This window comes from Ochotona princeps, chromosome 2 (genome assembly GCF_030435755.1).
Source record: "Ochotona princeps isolate mOchPri1 chromosome 2, mOchPri1.hap1, whole genome shotgun sequence".
NCBI classification, from domain to species: domain Eukaryota; kingdom Metazoa; phylum Chordata; class Mammalia; order Lagomorpha; family Ochotonidae; genus Ochotona; species Ochotona princeps.
In genome coordinates this window covers 9891527-9907113 of record NC_080833.1, presented here as the reverse complement: position 1 = coordinate 9907113, position 15587 = coordinate 9891527, and the positions used below count along the sequence as shown (strand labels likewise).

Here is a 15587-nt window from a genome sequence, read left to right as displayed (position 1 = left end):
ATTGAGCTAGCTAGGTACAACTAATGTGGCTGTTAGAACATTTTCAATCAGATAACCTACGTTATTTTTTCTTTGCTCCTAAGAAGCAGTGACAGGAAAGACACTAGTTAGTAAATGTTATCATAGTTCCATATTCCTACCTCTTTTGTTAAAACTTATTTGTTTTTTTTTTTGAAAGACATATTTAAAAAGAGAGAGAAGGAGAAACAGAGAGCTCCAAAGACAGAAACAGTTGCAGCCCTAAGTGGCTGCACCATTCAGATCTAGCCTGGTTCGAAGCCAGGTATTCCTAACCCTTTCAGAACTACTTTCCACACAAAGATACTCTTACCACCATCTGGGAAATAAATGCAGCATTTGGAACAACAGACAAAATCATTAAAAGTCTTATCACCTCTATTACCTGTATGATACTGATAATACTGATAATACCTCTCTCTCAATTCACAAAAAATAATTTGGGAGCTAAACTCTCTGAGCTCTACTTACAAACTGATACTTTTTCTCCTAGAGCCTGTAAGATGACTAGTACCATCTGGAACAACTTCCCCAGCATCGTCTTGGATGTTTTCTCGAGACCCTCTGTAGATCTGTTGTCATTCTGCCCGAACTACCAAGTAATAAACCAGCCATGGCTTCAAACACCCCCATCTTAAAGGAGTTCCTGCTGCTTTCCTTCCGCAGTAACTATCCAGTGAATTCAAAAGTGGATGAAATCCGTATACAAAAGTTAGTATATTATGTAAAAACAAATACCCCATAACAGAAGTCAATCAATTATTTCACTTGCAGTCATTCTCACAATTCATTTTCAGTATTGCCATTAGTGGTTCACAAAATGAGCACTTAAGCCCCTGAAAAGCACAGGCTCTGGGGCCAGCACTGCGGTGCAGCAGACCAAGCCTCCACTGCAACACTGGTATCCCACCTCAGAGCATTAGTTTGCGTCCCAGATGCACTGCTTACGATCTATCTCCCCGATAATGCACTTGGCAAAACAGCAGAAGGCGTCCCAGGTGGAGTGCCTGGCTCCTGGCTTCAGTGAGGACCAGCGCTAACCACTGGGCCCATTTTGGGGAGTGAACTAGCAAATGAAAGATCTCTTTCTCTGTCTCTCCCTGTCACTCTGCCTTTCAAATAAACCAAACAAGTCTTAAAAAAAAAAGTTAAAGCTGCTGCGATGTGATGCTCTAATCCCTGTGAACAGCAAATGAAGCATCTACCCTGAACATTCAAATGCTGGAAAGATAAATGACAATTATATATAAATACACACACACACACACATTCTCACACTGAATCTTCTTAGGACAAAAATAATAATCATAAAAATCTATTAATAGTATCTGCTTTAACTGGATTCAAGATAATACTTCTATAGTTCCATAGGAATTGGATTCTTTGCCTAAACACCAATGAACCACAATGTAAGCAATGCCACTAGGCATACATCCAAGCTAGTTTACTTGATATATGCAGAAATGCATACGCTAAAAAAGTAACAATTTCTTACATGAAAGCTAATGCATAACATATTTTTAAAATGTTCTCAAGTGAGTAATACATCCAGTCACCATCACTGCCCACGTTAATGGTAGACGTGAGTCATACTTTTACACAGTACATTTTAAAAATAAAGCAAATTTGGGATGGCCATTTGGTGCAGTAGGTATTGCCACCTGGGAGCCCTGCATCCCGTCCCGGAGTGCCTACTTTGAGGCCTGGCCCCTCTGCTGCCAATCCAGCACACCCAGTGGGAGACCTAGAGTGAGGTCCAGGCTTGTGGTTTCAGTTAGGCCCTTCCCCAGCAGTGGCAGATATTTGGGGAGTGAACCAGAAGATTAAAAAAATCTCCATGCATCTGTCACTCTTTCTTTCAATTAAAAAAAAAAAAAAAAAAAAGACTCCACAAAATATAACAAAATGACTATATTCAAAACTATATAAAAATTCACAGAAGCCAACAGGTACATATATAAACATTCGCGCTGGAGCAATGTTCACATGAACGAATACTTTTCTGGACCCATGACTACGAAAGCAAACAAGCAGTCCTTCCCTCAAGAAACTCCACTCCAGCAGGCGACACCACAGTGCAGCACTTGCACACGAAAGGCTCTGTGGGACACAAGGACTTGCAGGAGAGGAGGTCTGGAGAGAGCTGCATGGTGTCCAAGCTCCACAAGCAGGTAGAAAAGTCATCTAAATTCACCCTGAGAATCACTGTGGTATCAAGTCCAACGCTCCAGCTGGCAGAAACCCAGGGCTTTTCCCCAGTCCAACCAACCGACCACTAGGAGTAGGCATGACCTCAATCGCAGGTTACAATACTCGGTGACCTCCAACCTGGGATAACAGTGACTGCCCTGAGAAGAGCATTAGAAGGAGCAAATAAAATACCACCTTATAAATGGCACAGTCCTGTGCGAATGGAGCTACGCTCTGCATTACTATTACTAAGCTGCACTATGAAGACAAAGTAACTTCCTGTTGCTGTTCATGCATCAGCTATTTAGCAGAAGACTTTCCTTCTGCTCTAGAAAAGGCAGACTCTCAAATTATACAAGAAACACACTCATGGATATTGCCATAGGAAACCAAATGGGAAAACTGAGATCATAGTCAAGCCTAATAACCCTGTGCTTCTCTGCACTGGGAAATAAGTGCCACCTGACAGAAATGAATGACCGGGACTGGGAAAGCACCAAACAACAAAATCAGATCACTAACATTAGCTAATATTTGGTAGTGCTATACAAAAAGTGAATAGTTTTAGAAGAGCATGTTTTGTGAAGAAGATTGTTTACATTTACAGAAAAGAACATTTTAGCTGGGTCTCTAACATAGCCATTACTTACGGGTATAATTCCTCTAAGCGTCCCTGCAAACGTGTAACAAACAAATTTTGGGGAGCCACACATCCCTTTGCACATACACATACAATATATTTTCTCTTTCTCTGAACCCACAAACATACACACATATAGAACAGCCTAGAAACACTGACTGTCCAGCTAAAGAGCTATTGATTTTGGGTCTTCTGTGACTTGGATTCTGATAGTAACAAAGGATGGCTCACAGAACTGGGGTTCCGCCACCCAGGTGGAAGAACGCTACAGAACTCCACAACTAAATGGGGACCAAGCCTCTGGGGACGCAACCTGTCTCTCTAATAATTGGAAAAACAAATAAAAACAAACTTACATTTCTATGTAAGTTTTTCTGGAAAAGACAACACTGGTGGGGCCCGGCGGTGTGGCCTAGTGGCTAAAGTCCTCGCCTTGAAAGCCCCGGGATCCCATATGGGCGCCGGTTCTAATCCCGGAAGCTTCACTTCCCATCCAGCTCCCTGCTTGTGCCTGGTAAAGCAGTCGGAGACGGCCCAATGCATTGGGACCCTGCACCCGCGTGGGAGACCTGGAAGAGGTTCCTGGTTCCCGGCTTCAGATCGGCACACACCGGCCCGCTGCGGCTCACTTGGGGAGTGAATCATCGGACGGAAGATCTTCCTCTCTGTCTCTCCTCCTCTCTGTATATCTGACTTTGTAATAAAATAAATAAATCTTTAAAAAAAAAAAAAAAAAAAGACAAGACTGGAAGAAAGGAATAAAAAAATCTAAAATCTCATCGCATCTTGATTTTGTATATTAAAATCCATGTTCCACTGATGGCTTCACAATACGTACCTTCTTTCTACTAACATTTCATAAAAGTCTCTGATATCTTGACCAGACTTCTCCATGCAATGATAAAATGCCAGCTGACTTTCCCGATTTGCAAAATCCACCTTTATTAAAAAAATAAATAAATAGTAGGTGTTGATGCAAGTTTCAGATCTTAATGACAAAAGCTTACTGAATTTTGAAAACACTTCACAACATGTCCTTTCTGGACAAATTTCAGGGCAGCAGTCCACTGTGATGAGGTGAAACAGTCCCCATAACCAAGCTTACCTTGTTGAGCCTAATCTCTTCAAAGTTGAACACAAATACTGGTAACAAATGTAACTCAAAGTTCCAGAAACATGGAAAACTGAAAGATTCTACTGGACTTTCCAGTTGACAAGCAATCAGAACAACTAAATCTAGCAACGTCTGCTGTGCATACATTTGCTGGAAACTGAGTTAAAACATGAAGTAAAGTAGTGAGAAGCAGGACATATTTTTTCACAGCTGGACCTTAGAGCCATAAAAGTATATGATGCCGGGCCCGGCGGCATGGCCCAGCGGCTAAAGTCCTCGCCTTGAACACACCGGGATCCCATATGGGCGCCGGTTCTAATCCCGGCAGCTCCACTTCCCATCCAGCTCCCTGCTTGTGGCCTGGGAAAGCAGTCGGGGACGGCCCAATGCATTGGGACCCTGCACCCGCGTGGGAGACCTGGAAGAGTTTCCTGGTTCCCGGCTTCGGATCGGCGCGCACCGGCCCGTTGCGGCTCACTTGGGGAGTGAATCATTGGACGGAAGATCTTCCTCTCTGTCTCTCCTCCTCTCTGTATATCTGACTTTGCAATAAAATGAATAAATCTTTAAAAAAAAAAAGTATATGAAGCCTATCAGCTGCCAACAGCTCTCATTTGGAAAACATGTTTTCCCTACTTGTAAAATTCCTTCAAACTATCATGAATAAAAAGTTCTCAAACAAATCCAAATCAACACAAAACAAAACAAGCAAAACAGGCTTTAGGTGGCCACCAGGTCTTCAGGAGAACGGGGAGAAACAGGCTCATCCAGGAAGCTGGGCTGTCCTGGAGACCCGGTGTGCAGATGCCCACTACTAACTGGCAGTCTGATGGGTACACACGGTCCTCAGTGTATACCCAAGCCATTAGCTGCCTGGGGACTGAGAAGTGTACATTTTGAGTAAAAGGACTTTTAGAGAAGGATCTGTGGCCAATGTTTAAAAGACCCTGTGTCCACAGAACACTGAGGATAAAAATCATTACTATTTTCCTTTAAAACTGAACAGGTGTAACTCACGTGTTATAAGCCATGTGAAACATGCAAATGCCAGGCACTAAGGGAGTCAGATTTGAATACAATATTGTTTTGATTCACCTTCAAGTTACTGTGCATACCTTAATTTTATTTCCGCCAATTTTCCTCCCTTTGGTCTCTTTTACAGCTGCTTGTGCGTATTCAATTTCATTGTAGAGAACCAGAGCCATACCTTTCAAGCGGTCAAACACGACCTGTTGATAAAAAACAGGATTTAGTCTCAGTCCCAATAAAATACATACAAGTGCAAAATACATATTATTCTAAAAAACATTCAGTGGACAAGAAATCTTTCTCTTTAACTCTCTCTCTCTGTATATCTCTGCCTTTCCAATAAGAATACAAAATAAATCTTAAACAAAAAATTCAGACTTTTCCAGATGAAGCACGCTGTAGTGAACACATCACATGCACAGACCGTCTGGGATCAGGGATATTACAGCCTGCCATACATTATGTCTTCATTTTCCTATATTTCACTTTGCTTTGCATGTTGACTGGACTACATTACTACTTTAAACAAAGTATTCTTCTAGCTTGGCACAAAAAGACTGCTGAAGAAAATGTAAGAGCTGAGTCCGTGAAACGGACTGAGTGAATCCTGACGCAGTTGCGCTGCTGCCTGAAGGCTGCTGGCCTGCTCTTCACCCCAGCAACCTTTCAAGTAAGTGTTTAAGTAACAAAAACTAGACATAGACATAAACAAAAGGTAAGTTATGCAACACACCTAACACAGAGTGAACAAACCACCTCCACGCAACAGAGGTGGATCCACAGACCCCTTCCCTGCTGTCTGTGTGGATTATGCGATGGTCGGTTGTGCAAAATTCCGTTTAAACTCATAAGCATTTTAAAAAATCAAGTTAATTATACATTTAGTATAAATACAAACAAATATTTATCTGGACTAATCTAATGAGATAAAATTGCAAAAATCACCCTAAATGTTCTATTTCATTATGTTTACTGCATTGAGAAGTTTTGAAATCAATCACCTCCAGTAGTTAAAAAGTTCTTCAAAACCCTTGTGCATATCATAAGCTAACAGATGCAACTACCCTTTTGGACAAAATTTTAGCACAGAAAGTCCTAATGTGGTTGCTATTAAAGAATAGGAAAACCAGCATCTGGAAGTTGGGACAGGAAGGGCAGAGTTGCAACCGGAAGCACACACCAATGCTGCCACCTACCTTTACCACGGGCCCGTATCGGCAGAAATGTCGCGTTAAATACTGATCTGACACGTTTGCAGAAAGCCCATCTAGCCACACACAGTTTGTAGGCATGCTTTTTCCAAATCCCAGCTGAGTATAAAAGGCAAAACTTCTATTAGTAAAATTCATAATCACAACTGAATTACAGAATTCGGAGAAAATTAGTCTTCCACAGGAATCTCTATCTCAAGCGGAACTAACTGGTCAAAATCCAATTGGCAAGTTCAAAAAGTAACCTTGGGCACAACACGGGTAGTCCAGCGGCTAAAGTCCTCGCCTTGCACATGCCAGGATCCCTATGGGAACGAGTTCTAATCCTGGCAGCTCCACTTCCCATCCAGCTCCCTGCTTGTGGCCTGGGAAAGCAGTTGAGGAAGGCCCAAAGCCTTGGGACCCTGCATCTACATGGGAGACCCGGAAGAAGCTCCTGGCTCCTGGCTTTAGATCGGCGCAGCTCTGGCCATTGCAGCTACTTGGGGAGCGAGTCAACAGACGAAGGATCTTCTCTGTCTCTCCTCCTCTCTGTATATCTGACTTTCCAATAAAATAAAAATTAATCTTAAAAAAAAGTAACCATGCCCAGTTAAGCACATATTAATTCAGATCACAGGATAGGATGAGGAAGCAAAGAGGAGTACTCTTAACTACATGTCTTAACGTTAAAGAGTAAAACATACGTATATAAAACTTCAAATATTAAAAACAAGTCAGAACAGAACAATATCAAAATTCACTTACCTTGAGGCGGTTATTTCCAAGGTACTCTCCATCCATCTTCTTAATAGCTTTACAAACACTGGCAATATCACAATATTGCAAGAACGCATACTGAGGAACTCCATTCACCTTCTTAATATCAATATCCTGAAAAAGCCAATCAATACTACTTAGCAACATGCCAATAAGAAAATGAACAGAATAGTCCAAATAAGCTGTTTATTGCTCAAAAATGTCACATTCTCAAAAAAATAATTTCCTTAGTTAAAACTGCACATCTTGGGGCAGGCATCCAGCATAGCAGTTAAGATGCCCCACACGGGCCCGGCGGCATGGCCTAGTGGCTAAAGTCCTCGCCTTGAACACACCGGGATCCCATATGGGCGCCGGTTCTAATCCCGGCAGCTCCACTTCCCATCCAGCTCCCTGCTTGTGGCCTGGGAAGGCAGTTGAGGACGGCCCAATGCTTTGGGACCCTGCACCCACGTGGGAGACCTGGAAGAGTTTCCTGGTTCCCGGCTTCGGATCGGCGCGCACCGGCCCGTTGCGGCTCACTTGGGGAGTGAATCATCGGACGGAAGATCTTCCTCTCTGTCTCTCCTCCTCTCTGTATATCTGACTTTGTAATAAAAATAAATCTTTAAAAAAAAAAAAAAGATGCCCCACACAGCCTACAATGCTCCCCGGGGTCGAGATCTCACTTTCGTTGGCAATTCCAACCTTGGAAGCAGGCGGTGACAGTTCATGTTGTTTGGTCCCCTCCACCCGACGGGAGAACCAAACTGGGCTCTTGGCTCCAGAGTTCAGCCTGGTCCAGCCACAACTGCTGCACACATTTGAGTAAACCAAAGCATGGCAACTCTCTAACAGAAATAAAACTGCATATAAAACATATATTCATTTACATACATACTCCTATCAGTTATCAGGCTATAACAGCCAGGGCTAGAGCAGGCAAAAACCAGGATCCAGGAACTTCTGTGTGGGTAGCCTTGGCCTATCTCCCAATGAGTAATTGCCAAGACACAAATGAGCACCTTTATATAGGAGGATGCTGGCAATGCAGGTACACAGTAGCCTCACACGTCACACCACAATGCTGGCCCTGACTCATTTTATATTGAGAGTCCCAGTTCTGGCTGCTGCTTCCAATTTTGCTAAAGCACGTCCTATGAGGCAGCAGTAATGGTTCAAGCTACTGGGGGTCTGTCAAGCACACAGAAGACCTGGACAGTAGTACTGGCTCCCGCCTTTGGTCCCAGCTTTTATTAGTATTTTAGGTAGGAACCAAAAGGATAGCAGCTTGCTTGCTCTATGAGTTCTCTCTCTCCAATAAAATTTTAGTTTATTTTTAATGCAAAAGCAGAGTTTTACAGAGAGAAGGAGAGACAGAAAGATCTTTCTTCTGCTGGTTCCCTTCCCAAATGGCCACAATGGCTGGAGCTGAGCTGTTGAGCTCTGCGTGTGGCCTGGGAAAGCAGCAGAGGTTGGGCTCTGCACCACATGGGAGACCCAGAGGTTGGGCTCTGCACCACATGGGAGACCCAGAGGAGACTCGTCACTCCTGGCTTCAGTTCCTGATCCTTGACCCTTCCCACACTCATCAACTCTGTAAATGTCATCAATAATATAATTAAAAAATAAAATAAAATAAAAGGCTGCTTAAGTAAGGCCTAAAGAAATAACCTATACTGGGCACGGCGCAATAGCGTAGTGGTTAAAATCTTTGCCTTGCATGCACCGGGATCCCATTTGGACGCTGGTTCTAATCCCGGCAGCCCCACTTCCCATCCAGCTCCCTGCCTGTGGCCTGGGAAAGCAGTGAGGATGGCCCAAAGCCTTGGGACACTGCACCCACGTAGGAGACCCGGAAGAGGCTCCTGGCTTCACATTGGCGCAGCACCGGCCATTGCGGCTCCTGAGGGAGTGAACCTCGGACGGAAGATCTTCCTCTCTGTCTCTCCTCCTCTCTGTATATCCGCCTTTCCAAAAAAATAAATAAATCTTAAAAAAAAAAAAAAGAAAGAAAGAACCTATTCTGAAAATCATCACATTTACAAACAGGAGCCCATTTTCATTGCAAGTAGGATGCAAACTCCTGCACAGTCTCATGAATACTGGTGGCCAGAGTCACTCACAGGCTCTTCCAGCAACAACACGTCTACCATCAAGAAGCAGCAGACCATTTTCCTAAAGTTTGGGTGTTACTTAAGCGGTGACACCAGCAACTGACAACACAGCGAAACTGACAACATGCTGACCTGCCCACCTTACTTGGAACCACAGCTCTTTTTATTTTTAATTTTTATAGATTTATTTAGTTTACTTGAAAGAATTATAGAGCGAGAGTTATTCTATCCACTGTTTCACTCCCCAAATAGTTGACATGGCCAGAGTTGAGCAGGTCTGACGCTGGGAGTCAGAAGCTGCTTTTAGGTCTCCCACGGGGAACAGAGCCCAAGGACTTGAGCCATCCTCTGCTACCTTTCCAGGCCATCAGCAAGGACCTGGATCAGAAGTGGAGCTAACAGGACACAAACTGGCACCCACATGAGATGCTGGTACCATAGGTGGAAAACTAGCTTGCTACACCACTATGCCAGCACTGGAACCATGTCTCAAAACACATTCATCAGACCTGGCATGATGGCTCAACTGGCTAGTACTCCCCTTGCAAGCATTGGGTCCCCATGTGGGCACTGATTACAAAGTCCCAGCTGCTCCACTTCCCATCTAGCTCCCTGCTTGTGGCCTGGGAAAGCGGTTCAGGACAACCTAACCACTTTGGCTCCTGCACCCATGTGGGAGATGCGAAAGAAGCACCTGGCTTTGCATTAGTACAGCTCTGGCCGTTGCAGCCACTTGGGGAGTGAACCAGCAGATGAAAAACCTTTTTCTGTGTCTCCTTATCTCTGTAAATCTTTCTTTCCAGAAAAGCTAAATCTTTAAAAACAAAATCAAAACACATTGATCACTGCATCTGCAGCAATCCTGGAGATGAGAATGAGAATGTACCCTTGAGCTCAACTACATCTTTTTGTACTGCTGAGAAATTTGAAGTAGCAGCTGTAGTAATACAGCTACATACGGATCTGCCTGTGGGCAGGCATTAAGATGCTGTTTAAGTGGCATCCTATGTGGGAGTGCTGATTTGAGAACTGGCTACTCAGCTTCTGATCCAGCTTCTTGCCTTTGAAGTCAGGGAGCTTGGCTCAAGTGGTTTGACCTGGCCCAGGCTCAGTAACCACAGGAACTTCTGGAATCGACCAGCAGATGGAAGATCCGTGTCTCTACTACTTCACCTTTCAACTACAGAAAAACAAATGTTTTCCTGGTGCATTTCTCTAAATCCATGGCTCTTTTGTTTTCTCTCTTTTACCAACTACTTAAATGTCTTGTTTCCAATTTGTAAAAGATGTCATTTAGACAAGCTACAATTACAAGACTAAGTTATGTCATGAAAAAAAAAATCAGCGCCTTTTACATAGACAGTTACTCAGACATACATACAAACACACCCCTAAAACATCAGCAACAGTGGTTTCGACCAAGAACAATTATTACTCTCCAAAGACTAAATCTGCTAGAACGATTGCTTCACTATTAGTAAGAAGTCTTCTGAAGACAAAAGTAACTGGTCTATTTTTTCTTTCTACTGACCCAACAACTACACCCTAAATACTATCCAGCTATAACCAAACTACACTCAGTTAATCCAAGCTTTTTGAGTTACAATGAACAAAAATCCTTGTATCCCTAAATCTAATAACAATGACTTGCATAATAGAATTTTGAAATTAAAATTTCAAAAGAGAATTCAGCTTCCAGAACAAGTCAACCAAATTCTAGTAAATCCCAAGACAATAAAGAGACACTAATTTATGGCTGCTTTTTCATTTTTTTACAAATGTTTTTGCCTCTAGATTTTCCTTTCTACCCAGAGGGCTAAAGAATACATTAAAATAGAAGCCAAAGGCTACAGAAAAAAATGGATAAGAAAAAAATATATATATATACTAATGAAACAGGAAAAATATGTATTTTTGGTTTTGTCCATATGCACACAGAACAATGTTTAATTAACTATCACCTTTGAGCAGAAATTTAGAGTGCATACAAATGAGAAAAATGTTATTTATTTTATTTGAAAGGCAGAGACAGAAACAGACAGCATTCATTATAATCCTTAAATATCTTTCTGAACACACCTATACTATGCTTTACATTTTATAAATAGCTGAAACTGGCCTAATTATGAAAGCAACATACCACAATTTCTCCAAAGCGCTGGAAGATGTTGCGAAGGTCATGATAAGTAGTGGTTTTTTCAAGGTTCCCAATAAATAAAGTTCTTGTTGCTTTGGGGTGAAATTCATCTATCCTCTCATCTAAGGGACGAAATTCATTTTCACTTTCTGTTTCTGTTGGTGGATGGGGAGAATAAAAAGAGAAGGCAGTTTTAATGTATATATTCTGACCATAAGAAATCCATAGTTAATAAATGACCTCACAAATAAAGGGCATTCATACTCACAGAAACTGAAACATTATAAATACTACCAGAAACAGTTGTTCTTTATTAACGCAAATCAAAGGAATACAAAAGCTAGGGAAAATTTGTACACAAAAAACTTAGGCTGAATTTCCAATTAAGTTGATTTATAAGAGAAACACTGACTCACACAGAAACAGATTTTAAACTCCAGCAGAATGATACTCATTCGAGTCTTATCTTAGATTCCAAAATTATATAGCAGGCTGGTAGTGTAGAATACAGAATACAGTCTGAAATACATGGAAAAACTCGTGCGGCAAACAATCTAGCTTCCCATTAAACTGCACGACTTCTCACCATTTTAGAAGACATTCCACATGCCATAATTCTCAAGTAACTTAAGACAATGAACAGAACAAGTGCCTAAATACACAAGTTTGAAAAAATAATAATTTTATGAAAACTGATGGGAGCTACATTAATGAAATACACGCCTTTGGTCTTATATGGTTTCCAATGGCAAACAGTAAGAGGGCAAATAATTTTTAAGGTTTCTGCCTTTCTAATGGTTCAATCTGTAACTCGACCATAGCCTTTATCCAAAACTTCACTTATCAAATTGGTCTAAGAAAGCAACATTCAAGACTGTTGACAATTGTTGACAACTGAAGACAACTGCTGGGCCCTGCACCCATGTGTGAGATCCAGAGAAAATTTCTGACTCCTTGGGATTGGCGCAATAGCGTAGTGGTTGAAGTCCTCGCCTTGCACGCCCGGGATCCCATATGGGCACCAGTTCTAATCCCGGCAGCTCCACTTCCCATCCAGCTCCCTGCTTGTGGCCTGGGAAAGCAGTTGAGGACAGCCCAAAGATTTGGGACCCTGCACCCATGTGAGAGAAGAGCTCCTGGTTCCCGGCTGCAGACTGACTCAGCTCCAGCCATTGCAGTCACTTGGGAAGTGAACCATCGGACGGAAGGTCTTCCTCTCTGTCTCTCCTCCTCTCTGTATATCTGCCTTTCCAATAAAAATAAAACAAATCTTAAAAAAAAAAAAAAGAAAAGAAAGAAAATTTCTGCCTCCTGGCTTCAGATCAGCTCAGCTCTGGCCCTGGTGGCCATTTGGGGAGTGAACCAGTGGAAGGAAGGATTCTATGTACAAGGACATTTCAGAAAGCTCAGGGAAGTCGAGCTGTATGACTTTATTTTGCTACCAAAAATTCTGAAATCCATACATGCCTGAGGTCTTCCAAAAGTTCATGGAAATTGTGTATTATGAAAATAAAAAACTAACATGGAGTATAAACTTTTTTTTTTTTAAAGGTTTATTTTTATTACAAAGTCAGATATACAGAGAGGAGGAGAGACAGAGAGGAAGATCTTCCATCCGATGTTTCACTCCCCAAGTGAGCCGCAAAGGGCCGGTGCGCGCCGATCCGAAGCCGGGAACCAGGAACCTCTTCCGGGTCTCCCACGCGGGTGCAGGGTCCCAAAGCATTGGGCCGTCCTCAACTGCCTTCCCAGGCCACAAGCAGGGAGCTGGATGGGAAGTGGAGCTTCCGGGATTAGAACTGGCGTCCATATGGGATCCCGGGGCCTTCAAGGCGAGGACTTTAGCCACTAGGCCACGCCACCGGGCCCGTATAGACTTTTTTTTAATCAGTCCTTCACTAGCCTCTCCCCAGCACCACTCTTCCCTTCCCATTCCTTCAAAATAAATAAACTGATGATACTAGTGGCGGTGATGGTGATAATGGATACTAATGATGATGGCATTGTTCCTTCAAGTCCCTTGGTTTTAATATGCTTAAATCAACCAAGCTTTTCAAAATCTTTGCTGGCAGGTAAAGACCATATTTCTTCCTGCATATTCAATAATTAGTCAAAAAGCTATTTAAAGGGCCAGCACTGTAGTAGAGTGGTTAAAGCCTCTGCCTGCAATGCCAGCATCCCATATGGACACTGCTTCAAATCCCAGCTGCTCCTCTTGTGATTGAGCTCCCTGCCTCTGTTCCTGGGAAAGCAACAGAAGACGGCTCAGGTCTTTGGTCTTTTGTACCCATATGCAGGACACAGAAGTTGCTGGCTGCTGGTTTTGGCCTAACCCAGCTCCAGTTGTTGGGACATCTTAGGGAATGAACCAGCAAACCGAAGATCTCTCTGTGTCTCCCTCTTTCAAATAAACAAATATTGTCAATAAAGACTTTAAGCTAGCCTTACGACTTGGCCATCAGAGACCTTACCCTTCCTGAATGCTCTAATCATTATTTAAGCAATTCTGACCTACTCCAACTGATGTATAGAACTCCTTAGTTGCTCTTGGCTCAAGAGGTAGAGGATAAATGTCAGTATAAACTTGGTAGAGGATAATGTTTAATTCCTTTGAAAAGATAATTTTCCTTTCATTCCTACGTTTCCTCATAAACTTAAAACAAATTCACATTTCCATAAATCAGGGTTTTCAAGCCTGAGTGTATGAGTTCTGAACCAGTAAGCTGGCACAGGGTCAGAGTGCAGGCGGTTCTGAAATGGCCAAAACACTGATCCAAGACACACCCTTTCCCACGTCTTCCGGGTATGTGTAGGACAATAGAACACTGCCTGAAATGATCTTGGACTTGCACCCACACACCTTGCTCCCTGCTCTTCTGTCACTAACTATCTTTGAAGGTCATGCAAGACAGATGAACAAATCCAATCTTTGTTAAGTTTAATAAAAATAAAACTGGTCTAACCAGTCCCTCAAATCTGTATTAATGAGTAGTTTGCTTTCTACTGGAGGACAATTTCTTCTTTTTTCCAAAGAACTACCTCGTAATATCAATCAATTCAATCCTTTCAGGAAAACTAGATTCAGCAAGGTTCTGAAGCTCTCAATTTCAAAGTCTTTTTTTTAAAAAGATTTATTTATTTCATTACAAAGTCAGATATACAGAGAGGAGGAGAGACAGAGAGGAAGACCTTCCGTTCGATGTTTCACTCCCCAAGTGAGCTGCAACGGGCCGGTGCGTGTTGATCCGAAGCCGGGAACCTGGAACCTCCTCCAGGTCTCCTACACTTGTGCAGTGTCCCCATGCATTGGGCTGTCCTCGACTGCTTTCCCAGGCCACAAGCAGGGAGCTGGATGGGAAGTGGAGCTGCCGGGATTAGAACCGGCGCCCATATGGGATCCCGGGGCTTTCAAGGCGAGGACTTCAGCCGCTAGGCCACGCCACCGGGCCCAATTTCAAAGTCTTAAAAGCTGCCCTTTCTCCTTCACAAAATAAAAATCTTTATCATACCTAACCAAAAAGATATTTTTTTATTAAGTCAAACAACAAAAAGCAGACACGCTGGAAGTTTGTCAACAAGCAGTGAGCGCAGTGTTCACACTCAGGACACTGGGTCACCTTCCTGTAAGCTGTAACACAGGGAGATGACATGTGGCTGACCCTGCGGTCTTACCTGGCCCTGTCCATGCTGTCACCTCAATCTGCATACCAAAGAAAAGCTTTCCTTTCGATGCAGTCAATGCTTTTTCTTGGTCCTCTTGCTGCCGAAAAAATACCAGACCATACCTTTCTTCAGAAGTTCCGTGTATCTGTACTGAAGTCACCTTTCCAAATTTCTTAAATTCATGAAAAAGGCCATCTTTAAGGCTTGTATCTAAATCCCCAAATAAAAACAAGTTACTTACTTTTCTAAACCAATTATAACCCAATAAGCAAACTACTCAATCATTAACATGACTTTTTGATACTGTATTAGCTTTGAAATATTACTATTTCAAATAAAATAACATTAAAAGGCATTTTTGAAAATGACTGTACAAATCTGAATATAAATCTGGTTGTTAAAAAGTATAACCTGTTGATTATTAGGTGAGAATGCTTTTTGTGCTTACGCAAGACAAGGCACTTATCTTTCCAACATATACACATAATAGCAAAACTCTGCTTTAAAATAAAGTAAAATTTACAAAACTAGAAAGGATAAAGACACAGAGAAAATAAAGCAGGAGTGGCAAAATGTTAATTTTTGAATCTAAGGTGCAAGATTCCTAAACCTGAGTACATTTTCTTTCGTTATTCCTTCTACTCTGAGAAACCATCTTTGGTTTTCCTGGTCTAATGTTTGTGACATAACTGCCTGGGAAATGTCATGTAACAAAGAAGCCTTAAAACTT

General features: G+C 42.3%; 1 protein-coding gene across 3 annotated transcripts in view; it reads right to left on the bottom strand.

The window, feature by feature from the left end:
• Positions 1-15587, bottom strand: part of SPEN (spen family transcriptional repressor) — a 79588-nt gene that overhangs the window by 11632 nt on the left and 52369 nt on the right. For all 3 annotated transcript variants that reach the window (XM_004592340.2, XM_058675650.1, XM_058675653.1), the window contains 6 exons: positions 14867-15067; positions 11198-11349; positions 6950-7075; positions 6188-6301; positions 5078-5191; positions 3687-3787 (listed from right to left, as the gene is read on the bottom strand). In XM_004592340.2, the coding sequence (XP_004592397.2) occupies positions 3687-3787; positions 5078-5191; positions 6188-6301; positions 6950-7075; positions 11198-11349; positions 14867-15067 (808 nt within the window). The remainder of the gene's footprint in view (positions 1-3686; positions 3788-5077; positions 5192-6187; positions 6302-6949; positions 7076-11197; positions 11350-14866; positions 15068-15587) is intronic.